The 22,565-nt window shown below is 38.6% G+C and overlaps 1 protein-coding gene across 15 annotated transcripts in view; it reads right to left on the bottom strand.

Annotated features, from left to right (window-relative positions):
- Positions 1 to 22,565, bottom strand: part of lrrc7 (leucine rich repeat containing 7) — a 149,168-nt gene that overhangs the window by 1,032 nt on the left and 125,571 nt on the right. For 5 of the 15 annotated variants that reach the window (XM_053498268.1, XM_053498265.1, XM_053498270.1 and 2 more), the window contains 11 exons: positions 21,363 to 21,572; positions 21,127 to 21,249; positions 17,420 to 17,506; positions 13,000 to 13,111; positions 12,512 to 12,692; positions 10,041 to 11,763; positions 8,711 to 8,860; positions 6,371 to 6,493; positions 1,786 to 2,010; positions 1,318 to 1,410; positions 386 to 460 (listed from right to left, as the gene is read on the bottom strand). In XM_053498268.1, coding sequence (XP_053354243.1) covers positions 386 to 460; positions 1,318 to 1,410; positions 1,786 to 2,010; positions 6,371 to 6,493; positions 8,711 to 8,860; positions 10,041 to 11,763; positions 12,512 to 12,692; positions 13,000 to 13,111; positions 17,420 to 17,506; positions 21,127 to 21,249; positions 21,363 to 21,572 — 3,102 coding nt within the window. The remainder of the gene's footprint in view (positions 1 to 385; positions 461 to 1,317; positions 1,411 to 1,785; positions 2,011 to 6,370; positions 6,494 to 8,710; positions 8,861 to 10,040; positions 11,764 to 12,511; positions 12,693 to 12,999; positions 13,112 to 17,419; positions 17,507 to 21,126; positions 21,250 to 21,362; positions 21,573 to 22,565) is intronic. The other 10 variants (XM_053498273.1, XM_053498274.1, XM_053498278.1 and 7 more) reach the window with 5 other exon arrangements.

The raw sequence follows: 22,565 nt of genomic DNA, 5'->3' as shown, positions 1-22,565 counted from the left end.
AAGAGTTAGAAAGATTTAAAGGAAAAGTTAGGAAGAGGAGTCATATGACTAAGAGACATTTCAAGTTCTGCAATTCACTGTTTCAAATGCTCATGCCATCAAACACTTTCAAATTAAAAAAGAGCTGTCCAATATAATAACCAAATTCTCAGTAAGAGACACACTGCAGCTTTGAACAATCAAATGCCATCCTTTAAGAACCCACAGGCCAGTAACGTCAACATTTGACACATCATAACAGAAGACCATGCTCACTTCGGACACCACACACCACACACACACACGCAGACACACACCGGACACAAAATGGCACATGCAAAGCTTTCCCGCTTTGGTGCTGTCACACTCTCACTGGACAATGTGTGGTGATGAAGGAGAGTGTTACCTTCAGAATTTTGTCCCCCGGTCGAAGAACATTGGAGGCGGGTCCGTCAGGCTGTACCCTAGTAACAAAGATACCCTATAAGTCAAAATGATATGAGGTTAGGAATCACACTGTGGGGATGGTTTAGAATCTTTGCCTTTTAATCTGGAATTGATTTGTTCTGTGGCAGAATTCACAGCTGATATGATCTTATGATGGTACTTAAGCTTATATTCTTATTGATAATATCTTAGTATAAATATTCTTGTAAAAGTTGGAAAACATGTACATATTCGTGTATTGCTGAATAGCTGTTGTGTGTACATGTTGAGGCAAAGATTATAAAGCATTCGGTTATGTACCAGATGTGTGACCTAACAGTAATGCATCCTGCTAGACAACATGCTGCGGGTCAACCAACGTTTACGTCTCGTCATTGATTCGGGTGACGCAAGGATCCGGCGTCACAGATTCCCAGAGCACTCAGTACAGCAAAGACGATTAACTTAGAACTGAAGTTTTACAGGTTGTGAACCAAGTAAATCATCAATTCCATTAACCATCACATTAACATCACAAGATCTCCACGATACACACAGATTAACTCGATATAAAGTCACAAAGGTGTTGCAAATTAATTGGCAAACTGGTAGTTATTCAGTTATATATAATTACCATGAAACATGATTACTGACAGGATACTAGGCAGTGAAGAGGTTCACACGTAACAAAGGCTTCTGATGTGCAACGTGTGCATTGCAGTAGCGCATGTTTCCATGGAAACCCTACAGTAAGATCTAGTCTGCTTACTAAAGGATAGTCTTTATGTTTATTCTGTTAGCGCTGGATTGAATGTACGAACAGTGTACGGAGAACCATTTCCATTCATTAAATTGTGCTCTCTCTCTCTCTCTCTCTCTCTCTCAGTCTAGCTGAGGGAAAGAAGGTCTTACCATGTCTGAGGGTTTGAAGGGGTTCCCCTGCCCACTGATTCCCCCTGAGATGCTGAAACCGAGGCCAGGGTTTTTCTCAATCCGAACACAAAACTACAAACAAGAAGAGCAAGCCAGCATTATCATTTCTGTCTATCATAAATGTAACTGAAAAGAAATAACTGTATACAAAGACATTTACAGTCAACCCAAAAAGCAGCCAACTAATATAGTGTCAAAGTCTCTTGGTGCCTTTTTCCCAGCAGGAACCCTAATAAACCCTATTAAACCCTATAATAAAGTGGATGATGTCCACTGTCGAGATAACAGTTTTTTGAATGTTCGATAAAGTGATGTTGAAATAACTGACGTCTGGGCTTTTACTGCATAAAGTGGATTCCATTATTCACCACGTCTGCCGAGGTCACATCATTTATCCCCACAAATACAACAACTTTGAACTAATCCGTTATAATGAGACGACTGCACCTGTTCTGGAAAGCCGTCCATGCTTTTCTGGCCTTTAGTCTGGATGAAGCAGCGGGCACTCTGTGGTCGGGGGCTGGTGCTCGTCACGGCCATGGCCAGAGGTGACTGGTACTGCTGGATGGACACCTTGTTTATGGCTCCCTCGTACTGCTGGGGTCCTCTGTGTTGTGCAGTGGCCCCACTTCCCATCATGCCTTGCTGTTGGTGAGAATGATGGACCACAGCCTGCGAAAGATTTTTTAGTAGTAAGCTGTATATACTGTATATGCATTGCATCAGATTCACTGCGGCTTACAGCTCATGAAAATCAAACATCTATTATCTAGTATCTACTATATTTTTCCTAAGATCAGCCTAAAAAAAAGGATTTACAATACAGAAATTCTGAAAAATATTGTTCATTTAAGCCTTCAATCTGCAGAAGGGGCTTTTTTTAACCCTAGTTGCTGCATCAGTGTGGCATGGCATGGATTCACTCAGCATGTGGCACTGCTGAGAAGTTATTAAAAACCAGGTTGCTTTAATAGCAGCCTTCAGTTCGCCTGTATTGTTGAGTTGGGTTTTTCTCATCTTGCTCTTGACAATACCTCATAGATTCTTTATAAGGTTCAGGTCAGGCTAGTTGCTGATCCATTTAAGCGCAGTAATATCATGGTCATCAGATATTAGCACTGTGGGCTGGTGTTAAGTCCTCCTGGAAAAGAAGATACTTTCGCATCTCCATGCAGCTTGTCAGCAGAAGGAAGCAAGAAGTACTTTAAAAACTCTGGAGAGGCAGTTGAATTGACTTTGGACTTTTTCTGTAGACTTCACGCTAGACTTCAAGCATCTTGGATTCTATATGCATCTCTATTCTTTTTCCAGCTTTTGGGACTTTGATTTGCAACTAAAATGCACAATTTACTTTCAATTTATGTTTGGACTTGGGCCCCCCTTTTCCTTAGCCCAGGTAAGGTGCTTCTGGATGTTATCTCTGGTTCAGGAGTGGCTTGATACTATGAATGCAACAAATATGGCCTATTCCCTGAAGACGGCTGTGTGTGGTGGCTCTTGATGCACTGACTCCAGCCTCACTATACTCCTTATGCTGCTCTTCCAAGTTTTTTGAATCGACTTTGCTTGACAAACTTCTTCAGTCTGCAGTCATCCCTGTTGCTTGTGTACCTTTTCCAACCATACTTTTCAAACTTTTCCCTTGGAGTCAACGTTCTATAAACATAATACACCGTATTTACAGTGTATAAATGGAAATTTCCTCAAACTCGAAATGAAATATTCTAATATTTAAAAATACAGGATTTTTTATGACCTGTAAGCTGAAATCATCAAAATGAAAACCAACAGCCTTCAAATATTTCACAATGTATGTAATGAATCTAGACTGAGTTTCGCTTTTTGAATTAAATCACAAAAGAAAATAACATATAGATTATAGATTCAAATCCTTTTTTTTCCTTTATCATTCTGTGCACAGACACTGCCCATCCAACCTGGTTGATTCTGCCAAAAAAGAATGTAAGAAAAAGAAACATGTGCCAAGCTTGTTGCATCACTTATGAGCAGATTTGGGTCTGTCATTGCTCTCGAAGGTGCTTTAACAGTACTAAGTACTGTATGATGGCTCTAAATACTTATGTAAATGGCATATTTTAGTCTTCATGATAATGACACAACCTCCTGGCTAAAGCCTCCAGTCATTACAAATGACTTAAGGAGAAGCATCCAAAGATGTATGCTATTACTGAAAAATGAACAAAACACTCCAAACCCATATTTTTAGTTTGTGACTATGAAGTATTGTGTGTAGAATGATGAGGGGAATATATTTTAAGTTGAGGATTTTCGAAATTTTTTTAATCTGAAAAGGTCTAAAAACTTTGTCAGCACTGCATATACTGTACCAGATCAAATAGTGTGACATTATATAGCACCCATAATTTTTTTACTTGTGATTGATGAACCTCAGGTTTATATTGATTTAGGAGAAAACAAATACTGAGCTACCATAAACCTTAGGGAAGCTTGAAACTAGCTCATCTTATTGCACCGTCTTCTATTTTTGTCACTCTGCAGCACTGTTTACTCAATGCGATCTAAAAAAACTTCAGGCACTAGAGATGGTGTGAACACACGGTATGGTCCGTCGTATACACATGGCTCAAAGCAATGTGCATTGTACTCCATTAGATTTTAGTACTGTAGCTCTGAAAAACTCGGTAGCTTTGAGTGACAGGCTATGAACATATACAGACTGACTAGTTGCTAAGGAGACTGAGGAAGAATGCGAGCAGAGAGAATGAATGACTCAAGAGAAGCAATTAACCCTGACATTTCAAAACATTAACACAGCAATCATGACTAGATTGAGATGCAATTCTGAGATTGAACAGCTTTACTAGAGCAGCAAGCACAAAATAATCAGAGATTATTAGTTCGAAGATGTATTGTGAGGGAAAATATAACGACAATAAAACACGCTGAGTGTCGTGGAGATTCATAATGAGAAACAGCACGAGTACTTTATTTTTAGTAAGGGACATGTTTTATTTGCCTGTTTTCTTCATATTCCTGGGTCCAACCATGCATCAATTGATTTAAAGTTGATTCTTTACTCTTTTGCTATCCAAGCCAAGGATGAATGGAGAGTAACACATTAACATTATCCAAACATTCCAAGCAAAAGTCGAATTGTCTCTAAAAATATCTTGATCCACACATTCTCTTTCATGATTAAAGAGCAACCACAGGTTCTGAAAAATATGCTTAACACACAAGTGCCAAAACATGTAGTTCTTCAAATGACCACTAGGTGCTGGTTTCAAAATTGAATCAATCTTTGTAGAGTCCCAAGTTAAAATGTGCAACTTAATAACAGAAAAAAAAAAATGGTTTTGGTCTCCATAGTTCTTTTCCATTTATGATAACTGTGACACGGTGGATTGGTGGTTAAAAGCGTATGAATTTCAATTAAAATCACACTGAGCCATTAAATTCTGCATAATTAGGTTTATGGCCAATTTGAGTGTCTGCTATGCATCGCTTCAGCAAACCATCTAACTACAATCATTGTAGTTTAAATAACCACAAGAAATGTACACTTCCATGGTCTTTGCTTTGTACATTGTAAAACAATACTGAAGGTGTCCAAAGTATGCAATAATCTCTTTTAAACAGTTGACATTGAGCTACTTATAAAGCCTTCGTATCGGCTTTAATCTGAGGTGCTGGTTGTTAATTGGTGATTTTTGGGGCTGGTGACTATAAATGAACTTCTCCTCTGCAGTAAAGTAAGTATTAGTCTTGCTTTCCTGGGATGGTCTTTATGAAAGCCAGTTTCATCATGGTTCTTGTTGGGTTTTGCAAATGCACTTGACAATACTGTTCTGTGCAAGAACTATTCCAGAACAGCTGAACTTTGTGACTTAAAATGAAAACTAACTGTTGTTGTTGATGCTAATTAATTACCTAATGCTATATGCATTATTTCACAGTTTGGAAATACAGTGGAACCTCGATTTACGAGTAACGCTGTTTACGAGTTTTCCGCAGGACGGGCAAAGATTTTTATTAAATTTAAACACACACACTCGCTCTCTCGCCTTTTCAGTCCCCCTCCCACCCCCTCCTTCTCTCGGCTTTACACACACAAACAGACACACACACTCTGCCTTAGACAGAAACTCTGCTCTGTCGCAGTTCTTTTTAAAGGTAAAGTGCAGGTCCATTTGTTTTTTTTACTTTACAGCAGTAATTCCATTAGTATGCGCTCACACGAGTGTGACTAGCTATGTTCCTTGCTAATTTTTCTAATAAAACACACACACACACACAGCAGGTAAAGTGCACGTTATATTTTGTATTTATTTTTTGGGGCTGTGGAATGAATAATTTAAGTTTACATTATTTCTAATGGGAAAATTTTATTTAGTTCACGAGTGCTTTGGAATACGAGCCCACTTCTGGAATGAATTATGCTCGTAATCCGAGGTTCCACTGCATCTAGTATTGATCTAGAATGTAGAAAATGAATCTAAATTTGTGTCCAAACCTTTGACTGCTATATACAAATGAATCAAATGTAAAGTAATGTTAGCATGTAACTTAACAGTAACCACCTTAGCATTTTAGGCTAAGCTGAAGCTAAGCTAACTAGCTTGTGTTAACTGAGGTAAGTGTAATGTTCCAACCAATAGCTCCCTTCTTTCTGCCTATTTGTCTATTTCTGGATTAACTGGGGTTTAGTTGGAGTCAGCTCCTACTAAGGAAGAGACAACCAGAGTTCCTACGATTGAGCTTCAAAACTCAAAACCTATGGATGACATCATGAAGGGGTTGTCCAGTTCTTACACAATCTATGCTCATGATATTGCTTACAGTCTGTCTACAATTTGGTTATATTCCAGCTTGCATCATGTCAGTGCGAGGTAATTAAGAGTAAAAATGTGGGCTGCTCCAGGAGTCCCTAAGGACTAAAAAGTGTATATCTGCTATGGCACTACTGTAATATATGATGATAGAACATCCAAAAAAAAACTGACCTGTTGACATTTCATATTATTAAGTGAAAAAGCAACATTGCAGGTACCTTTTTGATGATGGTGTTGTCAGGAGGTACGTCTCTTCGTCCTAGTGAGTAGGGGGCCCACTGTGTGGTGGGAGAGACCACCTCTTGACCATTATCTAAAATATTGCTCTGTTGCGATGGAGTCTGTGAAGAAATTATTCAGTAAATCTATGCACATACGGTACAAGACTAAACCCTTATGGCAAATAATAACTCCATGTGGTTTTCTCTGTATATGATTTACTGTATATGTCTTACTCCATATATTAATTACAGCATTTTTTATTTGATTTGCATTTTACTATGGTACTGATTCATATGGCCCTCATATGTAGCAGGCTATACCATTGATTAAATATGGCTGTGCATGTGTGAGCATTTAAATGAAAATTGATTAAATCATGAGATGATGTATCTGAAGAGGGTGTTTACAGTTTGTTGTGTAATATCATTCGCAGATCATATTCACAGTTCATCTGCACTGCATAACTCTATGTGTGAAAGTAGTGGAGTTGTGTAAAGCATGATTGCGCTAACTTCAAACTGCTGCTACAGTAAGACACGGCTAGCAGCCATTTATGTGATTCAGTGAAATAAAGGTTGTTTAAGGGACTAGGAGCTGCTTTTAGTGCTAAAACACTTACTCTTATATTACTAGCATGTATAAAACATATGAGCCAGTTACATATGTCCTAACAGAACTTTTTCTCAGGTTATCATATGCCAGTGTTTCTGTAGGCCCTGAGAGAGACAGAGGCAACATAAAGTCCACAAAGCAAACACAGACACTGCACCCATGCAACACAGACACCTGAAAATACAGTATTCACACAAGACTGAGACAGTACCTAGACTGAAAACGCTCACACATGAAGTGTTAGATTCGTGTTAAACAGTGAAATATGAGGAATGACTTTTCACAGTGAATTATTTCCAATTATACCACAGCACTGTCGAATTTGATAGGTCAGAATATGCAGATTAATTTAGTAACATCACACTCAAGGTTGTACTGTTGCACTAAATATCAACAAAACCTCGACTGTGATATTGCTTTTATACAACAGTTCCATCAACACCATTTATTATCAATAAATTTGTTAATTTGACCAGTTATTTTTCTCCGCCAACACATATCCTTCCTAACTAACAAGCGCGACTGGCAGAGCTGGCGACTGTGTCATTTTCCATAATCGTGTTCCCAGACTGATTCATTGAAACTGATTCATTGAGTCTGACTCATTTCTCCTGCACCCCCAGACGCACACACGGACAATATACCGGAATCTGGACATTTTATACATTTACTTACACACTGAAAATATGGTATATAATTGTAAATATTATCTGGTGCATCTGGTGCACTATTTTGTACAATACACGTCAGCTACTTTCGCAATTAGTTTGCATCCACGAATGTTCGTAGATCACAGATGTTCGTAGTTCCGTTTGTGTCTGCAGAAATTGGTAACTCGAATGACAGTATATATGGCATTGCCATATATATATATATATATATATATATCCAGATTCCTATATATCGATATATATCAAATGCCATATATATATCCAGATTCCTCAATCGAAAATAATTGTTGCATAATTTTCTACAGTAGGACTGACAATAGTGTCGTCTGCACAGGTTTATATTAGTGCACTTCTTCTAATATGCTCTTGTTTCTATGGTAACAACTAATTTAGCAACAACTAATTCACAGTAACTTAGGCCAAAATTTTTTTTTTATCTGACAAAGACACCTCCAGTTGCTGATATGATTGAAGCTTTTGTAGGAAGACAGTTATTTCATATTCATGAAGGGAGTCTCTGGTGTCCACAGTATGTTTTCTGACACAAAAAAGCCTTCAGGACTTGCCTGTAGTTCATTAGTAACCTGACAAAGGTGCATTTCTTTATTTTAATAACTAACAGAGGCAGGAAGGTGATGAGGAAAAGACTGTTTATAGCTGTTGTAAGTGTTTCATGAACATTCCTCAATATAAACGTTCTGTATTGACGGATTAAATGAACACAAATTTGTCATTCTTTAATAAATTTGTAAGCACATTTGTAATCAGTGTCAAACTGCAGTGGTATAAGAGGAATAAAACACATAGGGATGTGCTGTTACTGGAAAACAATCGATTCCATTATCAATTCTTTCCCTATAACAGCACAGGCTGTCACGGTTTATTTACCTTAATCCTTATTTTAATTTAAATAAAAATAATTTGGCTAGAAGATCCCGAACCTGTCTTTTTAAGCAGAAGCTGTTTTCAACAGATATTATAAATGTGTTTATTAAACATCTGGCCTCGTGCTCCACTAAAATTGGAGCTGATGGTACTTTTTTATATACTCACATTTGGTAGAGGTAGCCACTGAGTTGTTTGGTTTTCATGCTTTGTGTTATTGTAAAAGTTTATTGTCATGCTTCTGCTGGCATGCGGTGCAGCATAGCCTCCAGAGTACAGCATGCCGAAGTTTACTGTGTTGTGCTTAAGGACAGCGCTCTGATTGGAGGGAAACAACCACATGACATGAATGAATGGGTGTGCCACATAGAAAGTCAAAGGCTGCTGCTGGGGTGGAGGGAGGGTTACACTCGACTGCACCACACACACTGCGTAGCTGCAACAGAGTTCAGAAGCTTGACCGACAGAAAACAGTACAGAACATCATTACTGCTGACACAGCAAACACAAACAAACATTTATAGAAAACTAACAATACCAACAGTGTTTGAATAAGATTGGTGGACAACATTTTCCACAGAAACATAGCATCAACGGTTAACCTTTATTTTAAGTTGCGTGTAGTCTCTATTCTCCTCTACTGTATATATTGTCCAAAAGGAATTATTGCCTTGATTGGCGGCACATCAGTGGTTTGTTAGTTCTTTTCCACTGGACAGTTAAACATGGCTTGGCAAATATTATTTAGCATAAAGTAGCACATTTTATTACTGCTTTTTCAAGCGAAAGGTTTTTAAATAAAAGTTTTTAAAAGTAGTGACTGCCACACTTGTGACTATAGAAGATAACACGTGCTTCAACACCATCTTTAAGTTAGACCAAATCCCAAATGGCTTTGTGTTCGTGTATTTGATCCTGAAATAGAAGATATTACAATGGTGCTGTACACTCCATTAACGCTTATCAAGATACAGAAGCGAAACATGTGTTACTCATTACGTTGTATATTTGTTATATTAGAACATTGTCTAATGATGGTAAAGCATTAGAAAAACCTGTCTTTATACCGAACTTGCTTTGTGTGTGAGACTGGTTTTATTTTAATATGTTATTCTTTCTTACTCTTTTTAATACATTTCATATATTTGATGTTTTTAATACCTCACTATCAACCAGTACTCAGCCTCATTTCAGACTAAAAAACAAGAGGTGCATTTTTCAGCATGTTACAAATAGTTCTGGATAATGATTTGTCACAAGGCCATGCCGGTGGAAAAGATTTTTATGACAACCTCCAGTGAACATTACAACCACTGACAAAACATCTCGCTGGTTGCAAAAACAAAAATCATTCGATTAAATGGATCACTTACTTTGCCCTCTGGTTTTAAAGGTAGACCAGTATCCATGTGATTTTCCAGGGCCAAGTTATAATAAGTATATGTGCCAGAGATGTACATAAAAAGACATCGACATGTTAATATTAAGATTTACTTACCCGGTCTAGCCGTTTTGCCTCTATGTGCCTTAGGAGCTGTTGTCTCCAGTCCACTGGCATTTTGGAGGTCATGTCCTCAGGTTTCTGTGGAACAGGCCTCATCTTCATGTCAGCGTCAGGGTTCTTCTCAGTGCATATACTCATACCATAATCTGAAGGCAATTTCTCTAGCAGGGCAGCCATGGTGGGACGTGCAGACACTGGCCGGGCTTGCGATGCCCCGTAAGTCTCTGTGCTGTAGCTCCGTGCAGACAGCGGGCGACGCTGTGTCAGACTCTTTGTGGGGTATCCCATAATAGGCTTTTTAGGTTCTTGATAAGATGAGTATTCCTCGTCATACCTACCATTTCTCTTGTGGAACTGGGAATCAGCCATGGTGGCCAAGCTATTCTGTGCATCCATCATGGCTTTAAGCTGTTGGGGTCTGTTGTAATGCTCCTGTTGTAATGCCATTTGGTGCTCCTGGGCTTCTGCTACTCTGCGGAACAGTGCCATCTCTGTAGAACTTACCAGGGAATCTGCCCGCCTCAGGAAACCTGGACGAGACCGTTGAGGCTGGGCAGTAAACTGTTGAGGAATTGCATCGTCATTGACGGGTGGATGGGGAAAGGAGAACATTTCCTCCATTGGTTGATAGCCACGGTAACCTCGAGGGCTAATAAGCTCCTTTGGCAGTGTCTTGCCTGGTTGGTTCACATATTCAGGGGTATTAGGGAATGGTGGAGGGATCCTCCGTTCTGCTTTCATCACATCCATGGCTCCTTGAGGGTTAAAACTTTGGTCAAACTGATAAACCTTTTTCGGGATAGCAGGTTTCTGCTGGTGAGAAGATTTATTTGTGCCGAAGCTGTCGAGATCCTCATCCAGCATGGGAGCAGACTGGCTCCTAGACATGCTCTGTTCCAGAGGTCCTGGGAGGTCAGCTCTGTCCACACTACCCTGATTCTCTATGCTAGCGCTGTAGTTGTCCAAGGGAATACTGTACACTTTGTATGATCCAATATCAATTTCATCTATGCTCTGAGACTTTTTAAATTTCGACTTCACCTCCCTTATCATTGGTGAAAGTCTTTCAGAGCTCTTGCTTATCATCATGGTGTTTCCCTTATTTGGTTCATTACGACCCTGAACATGGGCAAAGACATTAGGCTGACCTTGCCCTGTCCCTGAGTCTCTGGAGTCCAGGAAACCCCAGGCTCCTGAAGAGGGGAAAGTGCCAGGTAGTTCACCCATCTCCTGCTCAAAGTCTTTGCGGTCTGGGTTGGGGCTGTTTGCTGGGGTTATTTCCAGTTTGGAGGGGAACGCTGTACGGTCCTCAAATGGGCTGGGAGTCCGCGTCCAATTTTGCCAGGGGTTTGGGGGAGGGGGAGGAGGCACTTCAGCATCAGGAGCTGTACGGAAAGAGTGTGGTGTCTGCTCCAGCTCTAACGGGACCCCCATGATGCGCTCCTGTCTCATGAGAGGCCGTCGCCCATGCGCTACTGAGGCACTACGAGGCTTTGTGCCTAACATGGGGTTCCCACTACTGCTGCTGGGAGTGTCAACTGGCGTCTCCTCTGATACGAACCCTGTATTGTCATAGTGGGGGGCATCATTCCAGCTGTCGAAGGTGTCACTGAGTGGTCGTCTCTCACCCCGCTGCTGCAGGGTACTGGAGGGGGGTGTCTCTCTGTGGCTGAGCAGAGGCTTTGTCTCTATGGGCTTTGGGAAAGACTGAGCCAGTCTGAATAGAAAAACAAAAACAAAAGGAAAACAGGGGAATGAGATTTCATAAAGAGCACAAAAACAAGAGTAGCTATTAGAGAGAGAACTAATTTCTGAACAAAATAGCTAATAAAAACCTTCTAGGCATAATCACTTCATGTAACACATCACTGAAATGCTGGTTTTCTGTCAAATGTATGTAGCATTATGAAATATGTGTCCATTTTACGTGTAAACCTTATTTACCACAAATGCTAGTGTCAAAATTCTGAAATCAAATTGTAATTTTAAAACCATATGCATTTCTATGTTAAAGAACAAAAAAAAAATTTTACTTCTTAATGGCTTGCATAAACAAGTATGACGTTTTATGTGTTCTTTCCCATCACTATTCAAAACTATATTACAAACGGAATGCCTTAAAAATCTTTATCACTGTATTCACATTAGGTTTTACTGACAAGACACTCTTATTCCAAGTCTTGGCCTGGCATTTAGGTTTTCTTTGCTTAAACAATCAAGAACTTATTTTTAACCATGAAATTAGAAGGTGTGTCCACATTTATGATTGGTAGTGTATATAAGAAGGCTTGGGGCTTTAAGGATTCTTGTTAAAATGAAAGATGACTTGAAAGTGAGACAAATTCGTTATCTTGGCATGTTAGCAGGCCACCACTGTTCTATGAGCTGTCATATCACTGAACCGCACAGGTGTGCTCTCAGCTCAGGAACGCCCGTAGGCAAGCAATTTCTTGGTCATTACCAACCTGTTAGTCCAGTGGGTCTGTGTTGGACCCTCTTTGGCAGCATTCTGCATGGAGCTGACATTGCCAGGAGGGTTGGAGGACCCAGAAGAGCCCTGTGAGGGGGAGTAATCTGAGTAGGTGGCTGATGAGCCACTGTTGTTCAAGCAGTGCATTTTGTCTGGGTCTGAGTCATCGATGGATTCTGAATGAGAGGAAATTCATATCAGTACTGTATACTTCATGCTCATAACAGCGCTCTCTTTCTGTGTTGGATTTAATGCATGTGCTCTAGGTGCATGAGGAGGTTATAAAGTGGAACAGTGGGACCTGTCTTTAAATAGAATGGCAGCAATAATCCTATTGCCCTAGCAATATTCAATATACAGAAATCTAAAAACATAATAAGATGGTCTAATGTGTTAAGAATGCTGGAGGTAAGAGAAGCAAAATATAAATACATATACAATACATGTGTCTACTTGTTTCGAATTAGATCCTATTCAGCATACCTTTTTTATCTTTTCCCAGCAATACAACCTTTGGCTTGTACATAGGGGGTTCCACCAGAGTCGGCCTCATGTCAGAAATCCGGATATCATTAGGTGAACCTCCCATGGAATCCTGGGAATATAAATGTCAGACATGTTTTTTGGGACAATGTTTATTACGTGCAGAATTTCTAACCGAGGCACTATTTTATTTATAGTACCAGAGGAATAAATGCAGTTCTTATTATTATTATTTTATTTTTTTTGCTATTTATGCATCTGTGTATTAATTATATGTTTATACCACAGTGCTGTTTAATTTATATCTCACTGGTCAAAAGGTGTTGATTAATTTTCTATGACAGCAGCTTACAGTTTTCAGCTGTGCGTTTGATTCATTCTAATGCGCTGAGTTGATATTATAAAGCTCTCTTTAAGTGATCAATTTATTTAACATATATAGAAAGAGTCTCTAATATTAGCACTAACGGTAGGTAAGTTTGCAGACAATCTGTTTTGATAACAGAATACAGTACGTTGCATTTCTGGTTTCTCAGTGACCAATTATGATTTTTCTTTGACTTTGTTACATCTGCTTAACGTAGCAGATGTTAAATAACATCTGCATTTTACAGCGTGGTGAAAAGCATGACATCAGTCAATAATAAATTCAAACTTCTTGTAAATACTACCATATCACTATGCTATAACAGGAATAAAACATTTTGGGACATGCTTTTATAGGAAAATAATAAACTTTGGGTGGTACTGCATTACACCAACCTGCCATGGATTATTTTTAAAATAGCAGCATTCACTATTGTGTTTTATTCCTTACATAACAAATGTAATAGATGCTTCGTTCTCATGAATGTTTAGTCCTATTTATATGACAGAAACAATGTTCTAAATATAGGCTCATAAACAGCTGCTTAAGGGATTGTAGCATTTTTCTTTGCATTTGAAATGTTTTTAGTGTTTCTACTGTAAATCAGTTGGACATGTTTATTATATTTGTGAGAGCGGTAGAAAAATGTTTATAGTATATACACTAAGTAGAGGAATCACATGAAAAATGCTCTGCAAAACAGATTTTCATTTGTTTATTCGATAATATCTGTATGTTGTGTTTAAATATTTATATTTACTGAAATGGCATTCATTTTTCAAATGTCATAATGAACATCTGCAACAGGACTTTATATAATAAACCTATGAAGCATCAGTTCACAGTCAAAAGAATCAACTGCTGGTTAGTTCTTCACTCCTCTTAAAGAAGATAAACAGCAGTGGAAAGACCATGAAGGCACTGAAACCATCAGATGTCAGGACGACAGAGGCCCTGACTTTAATCATTTTATGAATTTATATGTTAAAGCATACTTAACCAGCAGATTGATCTGTATTAAAGATGAGTATAAATACATCACAGGTTATAAAACCTCAGACATAATGAAGTGATAAAAAAAGCGATTTCCCAAAGGCTTTCATTAACTGCAGCTTAACAAAGATGTAAATCTCAAGTCAAAACATTTATTAAAGACAATTTATTATTCATTCTAAAGATTCAGTGATTCACAGTCTTCTATCAAAGTCACGTTCCTGCTTCTGAAACGCGCCAATCAGCCCCATGAATTTATTCTGATTAAACGAGATATGTCTGAGCTTGAACAGTTATTACATATTTAATGCATAAACTGCTTTATTTGACATCTTTGTCTCGGGTATGAAGTTGAACTAGTGCTGGAGCTGACCAGTAAACTGCGCTCACATTTTTCTCTACTTTCTGTACACTGGATGCACAGCGCAAACAGAGCAGACGACACGCCATCTGATCACCCCGACTTCCTAAACATATCTCTGTTCTCTCATCTTGTTTCAGACCATCGCTTCTCATTTCTCTTCCACATTCTCAGCCTCAGGTTATCCTGCCCCAGCATTCCATACAATACTTTGAAAACCTTGTAAGCCTGATTTATGCTTCCTTCGGAACGGCTCTTGGGCCTTCAGCAAGTTGAGAAGAGGCAATATGAAAACGGCAGTCCAGATCGAATCTAAACTAGCCAGTAAAGACATGTGAAGTGTGGCAGGAATACATAGGTGCGAGCTCAGGACTTGTCTCATACCTCCTTTTCAAACACAGATTTCTCTCATCATGCAAGAGTGTTGAATACATTTGTGTGTGTGAGTGTGTAAAAACCTTATAACAACAAAATAAAAGCGCACAAGTTAATTTATTAACAAGCCGGATTGCACATTTCAAATGAGGAAAAATAGCCCGTCCTGCCAGTTTTGCGTGTTTGCCTCAACCAATATGCAAGCTGTTGTATTTATAATTTAATGTGTACAATACAAGATGGTGTGCATGCTAATTAAAAGATTTGGCACTTCCTTGAAATTCACTTCAGGAATAATGTGTGTGCAAATAACAAGGGTCCAATATGGACCCTTATGACTTATGATGAAATTTCATGTGAATAAAGGTGTTTAATTAATTGACATTTACACAAGACCCCAAGCACAGTACAGTGATGTGACTCTTAGCTGCAGTAAAACATTTGAGGGGTGTAAAACCTTTTTAAAAAAGTCCATACGCCTGTGAATGACAAACGTAACCGAGGTGGCCCGGAGCCCATGAACATTCAGTAAGTAGAACGATTAATCCTTAAAAAATCAACTCGTGGAGGAGATGCATCTGTCTGTTTCATGGCAACATTCACAAACACCGCTTGCAGATTACAGGAACTTGGCTAGGAGTTACTGCCACATCCCCTGTGCGCTCCTGACCTCGCTCCAAGCCATTTCCACATTTTGAGGGCATTAAAGGAATTCCTGGGGGGCCAACGTTTCAGTCGTGAAGCAGGCAGGCCAATCATAGATCCGACATGCTGAGAAAAACATGCTACCTTGATGGTATCCATGCACTAGTGAAACGCTTTGATAAGTGTATTAGTGTAGCAGAAGATTAAAGAGAGAAATAAAGTTTTTTTCTTTTAACTTTCATAACTGTGTTCTGTTATTCAGCACAATCAAAAGTCTGGTTTGATATGAACGCCTCTTATACTGTATGACCTTTTGAAGACAAAACACCCAGTATTTCACATACTTTTCATAAAAGTGCCACGTTTCCGCACTTTAGTGTAATAAGCATGAGCTTCAAGTCGTGACTTTTTATTACTGTTTTATATTCAATATTCACCACACCTTCACACACCCAATAACAACAGCAATTAGAGAACGCTTCCAGATATTTTCCAATATTGCTTTTAGGAAAATCCTAGAATAAGAAGCGGCTCATTCAATTTTTTGGTCACTTAGATAAAGTAACTGCAATTACAAATCTTTCCTGCTCCATGTTTTTTCCCTTTCAGTTAAGATTGAGAGATAGAATACTTTTAAAATCCCAAATGGAAACCATAATTAATCCTAATGCAAAAAATTAACGGAAGTGCAATTCCTGCTGGGTAAAGGTTTTTAAAATAAAAATATTGGTATTTTTTTTAGTATTTTTTGAATTTTGGTCAGACCACTGCTTTAACTGAGAAAGCAGAAAAGCATAGTTTTCAGATGTCTTCCACATCAGTGCTGTCATAAGGACAAACATGCTGCAATTACATCAGATACTTTCTATTGAACCCATAGTGTTGTGGTGTACAGTATACTTAACCGACATCATGTAGACACAGTTAAGATGATGAAACCATTATTCGTATGAATATGAATACTTCATAATTCCATTACTTCTTTCTCAATGAGTCAATGATTTTGTTCTTGTGGCTTAGACGTATTTTGAACGTTCAAGATTAAACAGTAAAAAGTACTAAAGTAGCAGTCAAAGGCGAGTCGTAAAAAGGGTTCAACTTTAAACAGTCCGTAAAAGCCTTAAGTCACACAAAAGCCGCCAGGTAAAACTACAACACACTGTCACCCTTTTTTCTTTAGGTATATGCAGTGTGATTAGCTGTACATTCTTAAACATCTGCATCTCAGATGGCAACAAAAGCACGCACTTAGTTCTCTTCTTCCTGGTTACGATCCATCCTTGATACGTGATGGATCGCTAAAATGCTTTTAATACTTATGGCTTTCTGAAGTTTGTTTTGAATGTTTCTCAGAAGCAGCTCGGATGAAACATAAACCAGGCTTCAATGACCCATGGCCAAATTAACATGCTAATGAGAATTAATCAATTGCAAGCAAATTTCCCTAAGCAGCAATCAATGCTGGTGGATGGAATGGCAGCAAATTAATTTAACATCTTATCCAATACCACTTTAAAGCTTTTGACAAAAAGTGCCTATATTGCATCTTGTATTTTTTTTTCCCTTTTTCTTATCTCCCCAGAAAGAGAGTCAGCTTGTGTTAAATAAATCACATTGTTCAGATAAAACAAGTCACTCCACCAGTAAATTGTCCGCTGTCTGGTCTCTCAGCCACTTACTATGAGGCAGAAACAGGAAGAGGAAGTAAGGGCCAGGCTTGTATTCTCTGGCTGTTGCGGCTTGGGAACGATGCGATGTAAAGCAATCTAAGCAAAACAAACATACACACACACACATACATACATACAAACACACAGAATGGAGGATTTTCTATGGAGGTCTAGAAAGAAAAGTATGTGCAAGAAGCATGGGGTCATGACCATAGTCCTCCCAGCGTCCCCTCGTGTGGATCATTATGCAGCTGGACTGCGGCGTATCTGAGGCTGTGGGTGGTAGCACTGTAAGTTGTAATGCACACAACGCACACATGTGTGTAATTCTACACACATAGTGCAGCTAATGCACGAAGCAGAGGAAAGGCTGGTGTTAATGAATGCGCGTAAATTGCTGTGTCTTGATGGTGTGAAGACGCCTTTGTCATTTTACTGCTTTGCTTTGAAATCATTCCATCATCATTTAAAAAATAATTTTTTTTTTAATTGTTAAGGCGTATTATTCATTGAGATTGTGTTAAACTGACATTTATAGCAGAAGCGATTTCTTTTTAGGTCCCTGCGATGATGATAGCAGCAATTTAACCCCATCGCTAACTGAGACAGTATGTTTGGTGGTGTCATTTAATCTACATGAACACGGTCACTGTCAACAAGGTAACAACTGTGCTTTAAAGATTTCACTACTGGAGCCTGAATTTTAGAGAATTGCACCTTTACACATGTCCATACTTATATAAATAACTCTCAGTGTGATCTAAAGATCCGCTGATTGGGAAATTATGGAGTCCCAATTTAGAAAGCTAATTTATACCCGTAGGAACCTTAATACAAACTTTCTGTCAAACATAAAACAGGGGCAAGTGTTACAAAGCTATGTCTTATTGTACTATTCATCAGTTTATCCATTTTCAACTTCTCCACAGATTTTTCTCCACACTTTCTCTCGAACAACTCGGCCGACATCTTCAGATTTATCATACAACTTATCTTTAGGGGTGCTCCGATCGATCGCCTGCCGATAGGAATCACTTAATCATTTACTCACTTAATCTTTACTGAACGGTTATCTCTCAAATGGCCGATCACATAAACGGATACTGTCATGATGACGCCACATCAACATGCCATCTTCACTCGGGGAATATCACCAAGTCTCTTTAAAAGACCTCAAATTTGCAAAACCACTTGGGATAATGTGCCAAAAGATTTAACACCGAAAAATCGTTGTTTAGAAATAAATAATAAAACACAAAAAATAGAACATTTTAGCTGGAAGATCCCATTAACCCACATACACCTGTGATCAGCGGTCGGTGATCAGTATCAAATTCGGAGGATTCTGATTTCTGTGACCGGGAATCGCTGATCTGCCCCAAAACTAGTGATCGGAGCACCCCTTCTTATCTGTGAATTTCTCATCAGACTTCTCTTCAGACGACTCCTGAGATTTCTCCTCAAGACTTCTCCTCAGGCTTTTCTCAGAAATTTCTCCTCAGATTCCTCCTTAAGTTTTCCTCAAGACTTTTCCTTTAGACTTCGCCTGACTTCTCAAAATTTCCTCAGAGTTCTCCTCAAGACTTCTTCTAAAGACTTTTCGTCAATCTATCCCCAAGACTTCTTCTTAAGACTTCCCTTCAGAATTTTCCACAGGCTATATCACATATATGTTGCGTGAAATAATTTTTTCATAATTTATAGCTTGGTTGCTTCATTGTCTTTAATAACTGTGTGAATAGCAACATTGTACGTATCTACTAATTGGACTTGTGAGCAAATGCTAGTAATGGAGCCCATGGTGTCATTTAGTTCCATCAAGAGTCCTGTTTCATACATAAGTTATATTAAGGTCAACATTGCCAGAACCTCATGTTTGGAACAATCCAATCTGTCCTTAATAAAACCCAATAAACCTCTCACATCCGTTAAGATGCACAGAAGCTAATGTAGCTTTCTTTGAACATAAGTTTCGAGGCCTTAACCCACTTAAAGTTAAATAGTAGCCACCTGACCATGCAAACCCCGTTCTGTGGAAAGGCAACACTGTTTACCATTGTTCCTCAATGGGAAAACACTCAATAATGATGTGGACTGAAACCTGAATCCTAGCAACAGGAATCGTGGCACCACTAGGCTTTTAATGGTTGCCAATCAGCAGGCTTGGAGTGCACTTGACATTTCGGACTGACCTTTTTCACTGTTTGCTCAGTGATCTCAGCTGCAGGATGAGCAACGGTCTGAGGCGTACCAAAGGATCAGCTATGTGAATGTGCTTCTGACCCTGTCCTGTAGGATCACATGTCCTTACCCAGTGCACTTTGTCTAATACACACCTTATTTAAGTATAGAAAATGCATCCTCAGTGGCCATCTTATCAAAATTCAAACACGTGCTTTAAGGATTGCAAAAACAAAAAAAATGATTTTATCCTGCAAAACTAATTCAGCAATTATGCCTTGCCTCTGTGATTTTGAATCCTTTGCTCAGGAACGTAGAGGGAAGGTGCTAATGAATTTATCATTCTCATGACTACTACACAAAGCAGCAATTCTGGCATGGCCATCAGCAGGTGGCAGGCTTTGAAAGATGAAACGTTCCCATTGATTTCTCCTCACTTCCTCCCTACAGCTAGTACTCCAACATGTTCGCTTTCATATGACACCCCCTGACTTTGTGTTGTGCGTGCCAACCATTCTAAGTCACAACAATGACAATACTGTACATTTGTGTTAAGTGTTTTGTCCCAGGCTCATATTGTTTTATCAAATCGATTTGACCAAGAGCATGAAACCATAGATATGAAAATGTAGATGCCACAAAACCACGGGATTTGGGATTTAATCCTGGAGTTAAGGTCTAGACAAGATTTAATTTAATTTAAATGTATTTGCATAATGCTACTGGATGTTGATTTAGATCCCCAATGAAATGATGCAAGAAAAATTTCCCTGAGATGGTATTAAGACAAAATCTGGAATAGAACCAGCTTTAAACAGGAACCCATCTTCTGTAGGGTGACACTGGACAGTCTGTCTAATCTATCCTTATCAGGGAACCTGTGCACATACTGTACATTAATGCCATAGAGATCAATGCTACCACTCTATCACAAGGCACAAGCACGCAATCAACCCGCCAAGCATGGGGAGAACATGCAAAGTCCATGCTCACAGACTGGAAGTGGGATTTGAGCCCCAACCCTGGAGGTGCAAGGCGCCAGTGCTAACAGTAAGCACCTATTTCTTAATATTTGTACACATGATTATGTAATTATTGGTACTTAAGTGATGTCCTCTTTTCTTTGTCTACACAGTTCAATGTTTTTCTTTACACTTCTACACCTGCATACTGTACATCTGGTGCCACACAAAAGATGATGGTTTCCCTTTACGGCCTGGTTTCTTTTTAAGCCTTTTTTTTTTCTAAATTGGTCTTAAAAGTTTTTGCCCCACTACCGTTGCCTTTCTTATTAGGAACCTAATGACAAACCAAGTTACACCTGATTTAATCAGCGTAGACCAGCCTCTCTCCACAGTTTCGATTCTGTCCCTTCCCTATGCTCTGATGTACAACAGTGTAAAAAGTGTGGCATCTTTTCTTAAATCTATGGTTTACACCATTTTCTAGCATTAGTACGACATAACACTGGCAGAAATGTACTTAAAAATGCATTTAGTGTACAACAGAGCAAAAGCAAAGACAAACAGCAGTACCTCAGAGCTCTCATTTAGATCCTCCTTGTCCTTCCGCTTTGGGATGTCGATTGCCGAGTTCATGACAACTCCTTGTTCTGGCAGAGAAGGCTTGGAGTAATCTTTTACCTCCCTCTCGGTCATCTGCCAATACACATCATGTAATCAACAATAATTAAAGTCAGAGTAACCTTAAATAAACTGTTATTTCCATATTTAAAATGGTGTGGTGTTGGTACAACAGAAAGACAACCTACTGTATAGCCACATGAGGTTACCTCCTTGGGCGCCATAGGCCATTGGGGCTCATATGCATCTGTGCTGTGGAGCTCCATGTTGGTGCCTGAGGAACATTTTTCTGTGCTGAGCGGGTGAGTACTTTTCCCCACCATGTTCTGCACTGACTTCACCATGTTCTTCAAGTCCTCTGGGTAAGGGGTGGGATAGCGTTTTAGATTAATCTCAACCTACACAGAGGATGAGAGAGAAAGAAAGGGTTAAAAATAAACAACTCTATGAATAATTATGACCCTAAAAAAAGATGAACAAGAATTATTGTACAAAAAAAAATTAAAAAATCCACATAACAACTAAAATAATTAACATTTTATCACTTACTAGGAAAAACAGTTAATATTCGATTAATAAAAAATAACCTTGAATAACCTTTTATGTTTTAGGTTAACCTTGAATAACCTTTCATGTTCCTGGTTAAACATTATTTTTAAAGAAGGAACTACTGGTTTTATAATAATAGTATAATATTCATGTAGCAAAATTATTAAATCCCTTAAGAAAAATTTACGTTCAGCAGTTGACCATGTCCTGTTTCCTCTAGTGAAAAATACAGTATATGGGCAAAAGTATGTGCATTATTTATCACCACATTGAAAAAAATCTATATCAGTGCCATAACAACTGTCTGTAAGACTTGAAAAGGTCTTAAAATTAAGACACAGACACTGTCCCACCACTCATAAAGACAAAGATCAGTCTGCCAGTCCACAGGAATGCGAACTTTGTACTAGGACACACATACAGTATGTCACACATGTAACATTTGCACTTTTTGCACACCAGTGTGCTATGAACTTTGAACTGAAACTTTGCATTCTGCACATTATCTCACCCATAACTGGACACAGTTCTACACTACACTACACCACATTACATTACATATTATTTTTAACTTTGTACTGTCCACTTGCTGCCGTGGCAAAACAAATTTCCCACTTGTGGGACTAATAAAGGTTTATCTTATCTTATCTTATCTTATTTTAACTATGTATAATTTTATTATATTATTTTATATTTTCTATATTTCTATTTTTATTCTACTATTTTATTTTCATTATGAAATTGCTCATACATTATGTAAATTTAAAAGTCCTTTACATCCAAGTTTATTTCCATATTTCTCTTATATTTCTAATTCATCAATTCTCTTACTTTTCCTATTT

The sequence above is a fragment of the Clarias gariepinus genome, chromosome 6 (genome assembly GCF_024256425.1).
Source record: "Clarias gariepinus isolate MV-2021 ecotype Netherlands chromosome 6, CGAR_prim_01v2, whole genome shotgun sequence".
Taxonomy (NCBI): domain Eukaryota; kingdom Metazoa; phylum Chordata; class Actinopteri; order Siluriformes; family Clariidae; genus Clarias; species Clarias gariepinus.
Note: the sequence above shows the minus strand (reverse complement) of the source record. Positions and strands in the feature narration are given on the sequence as shown.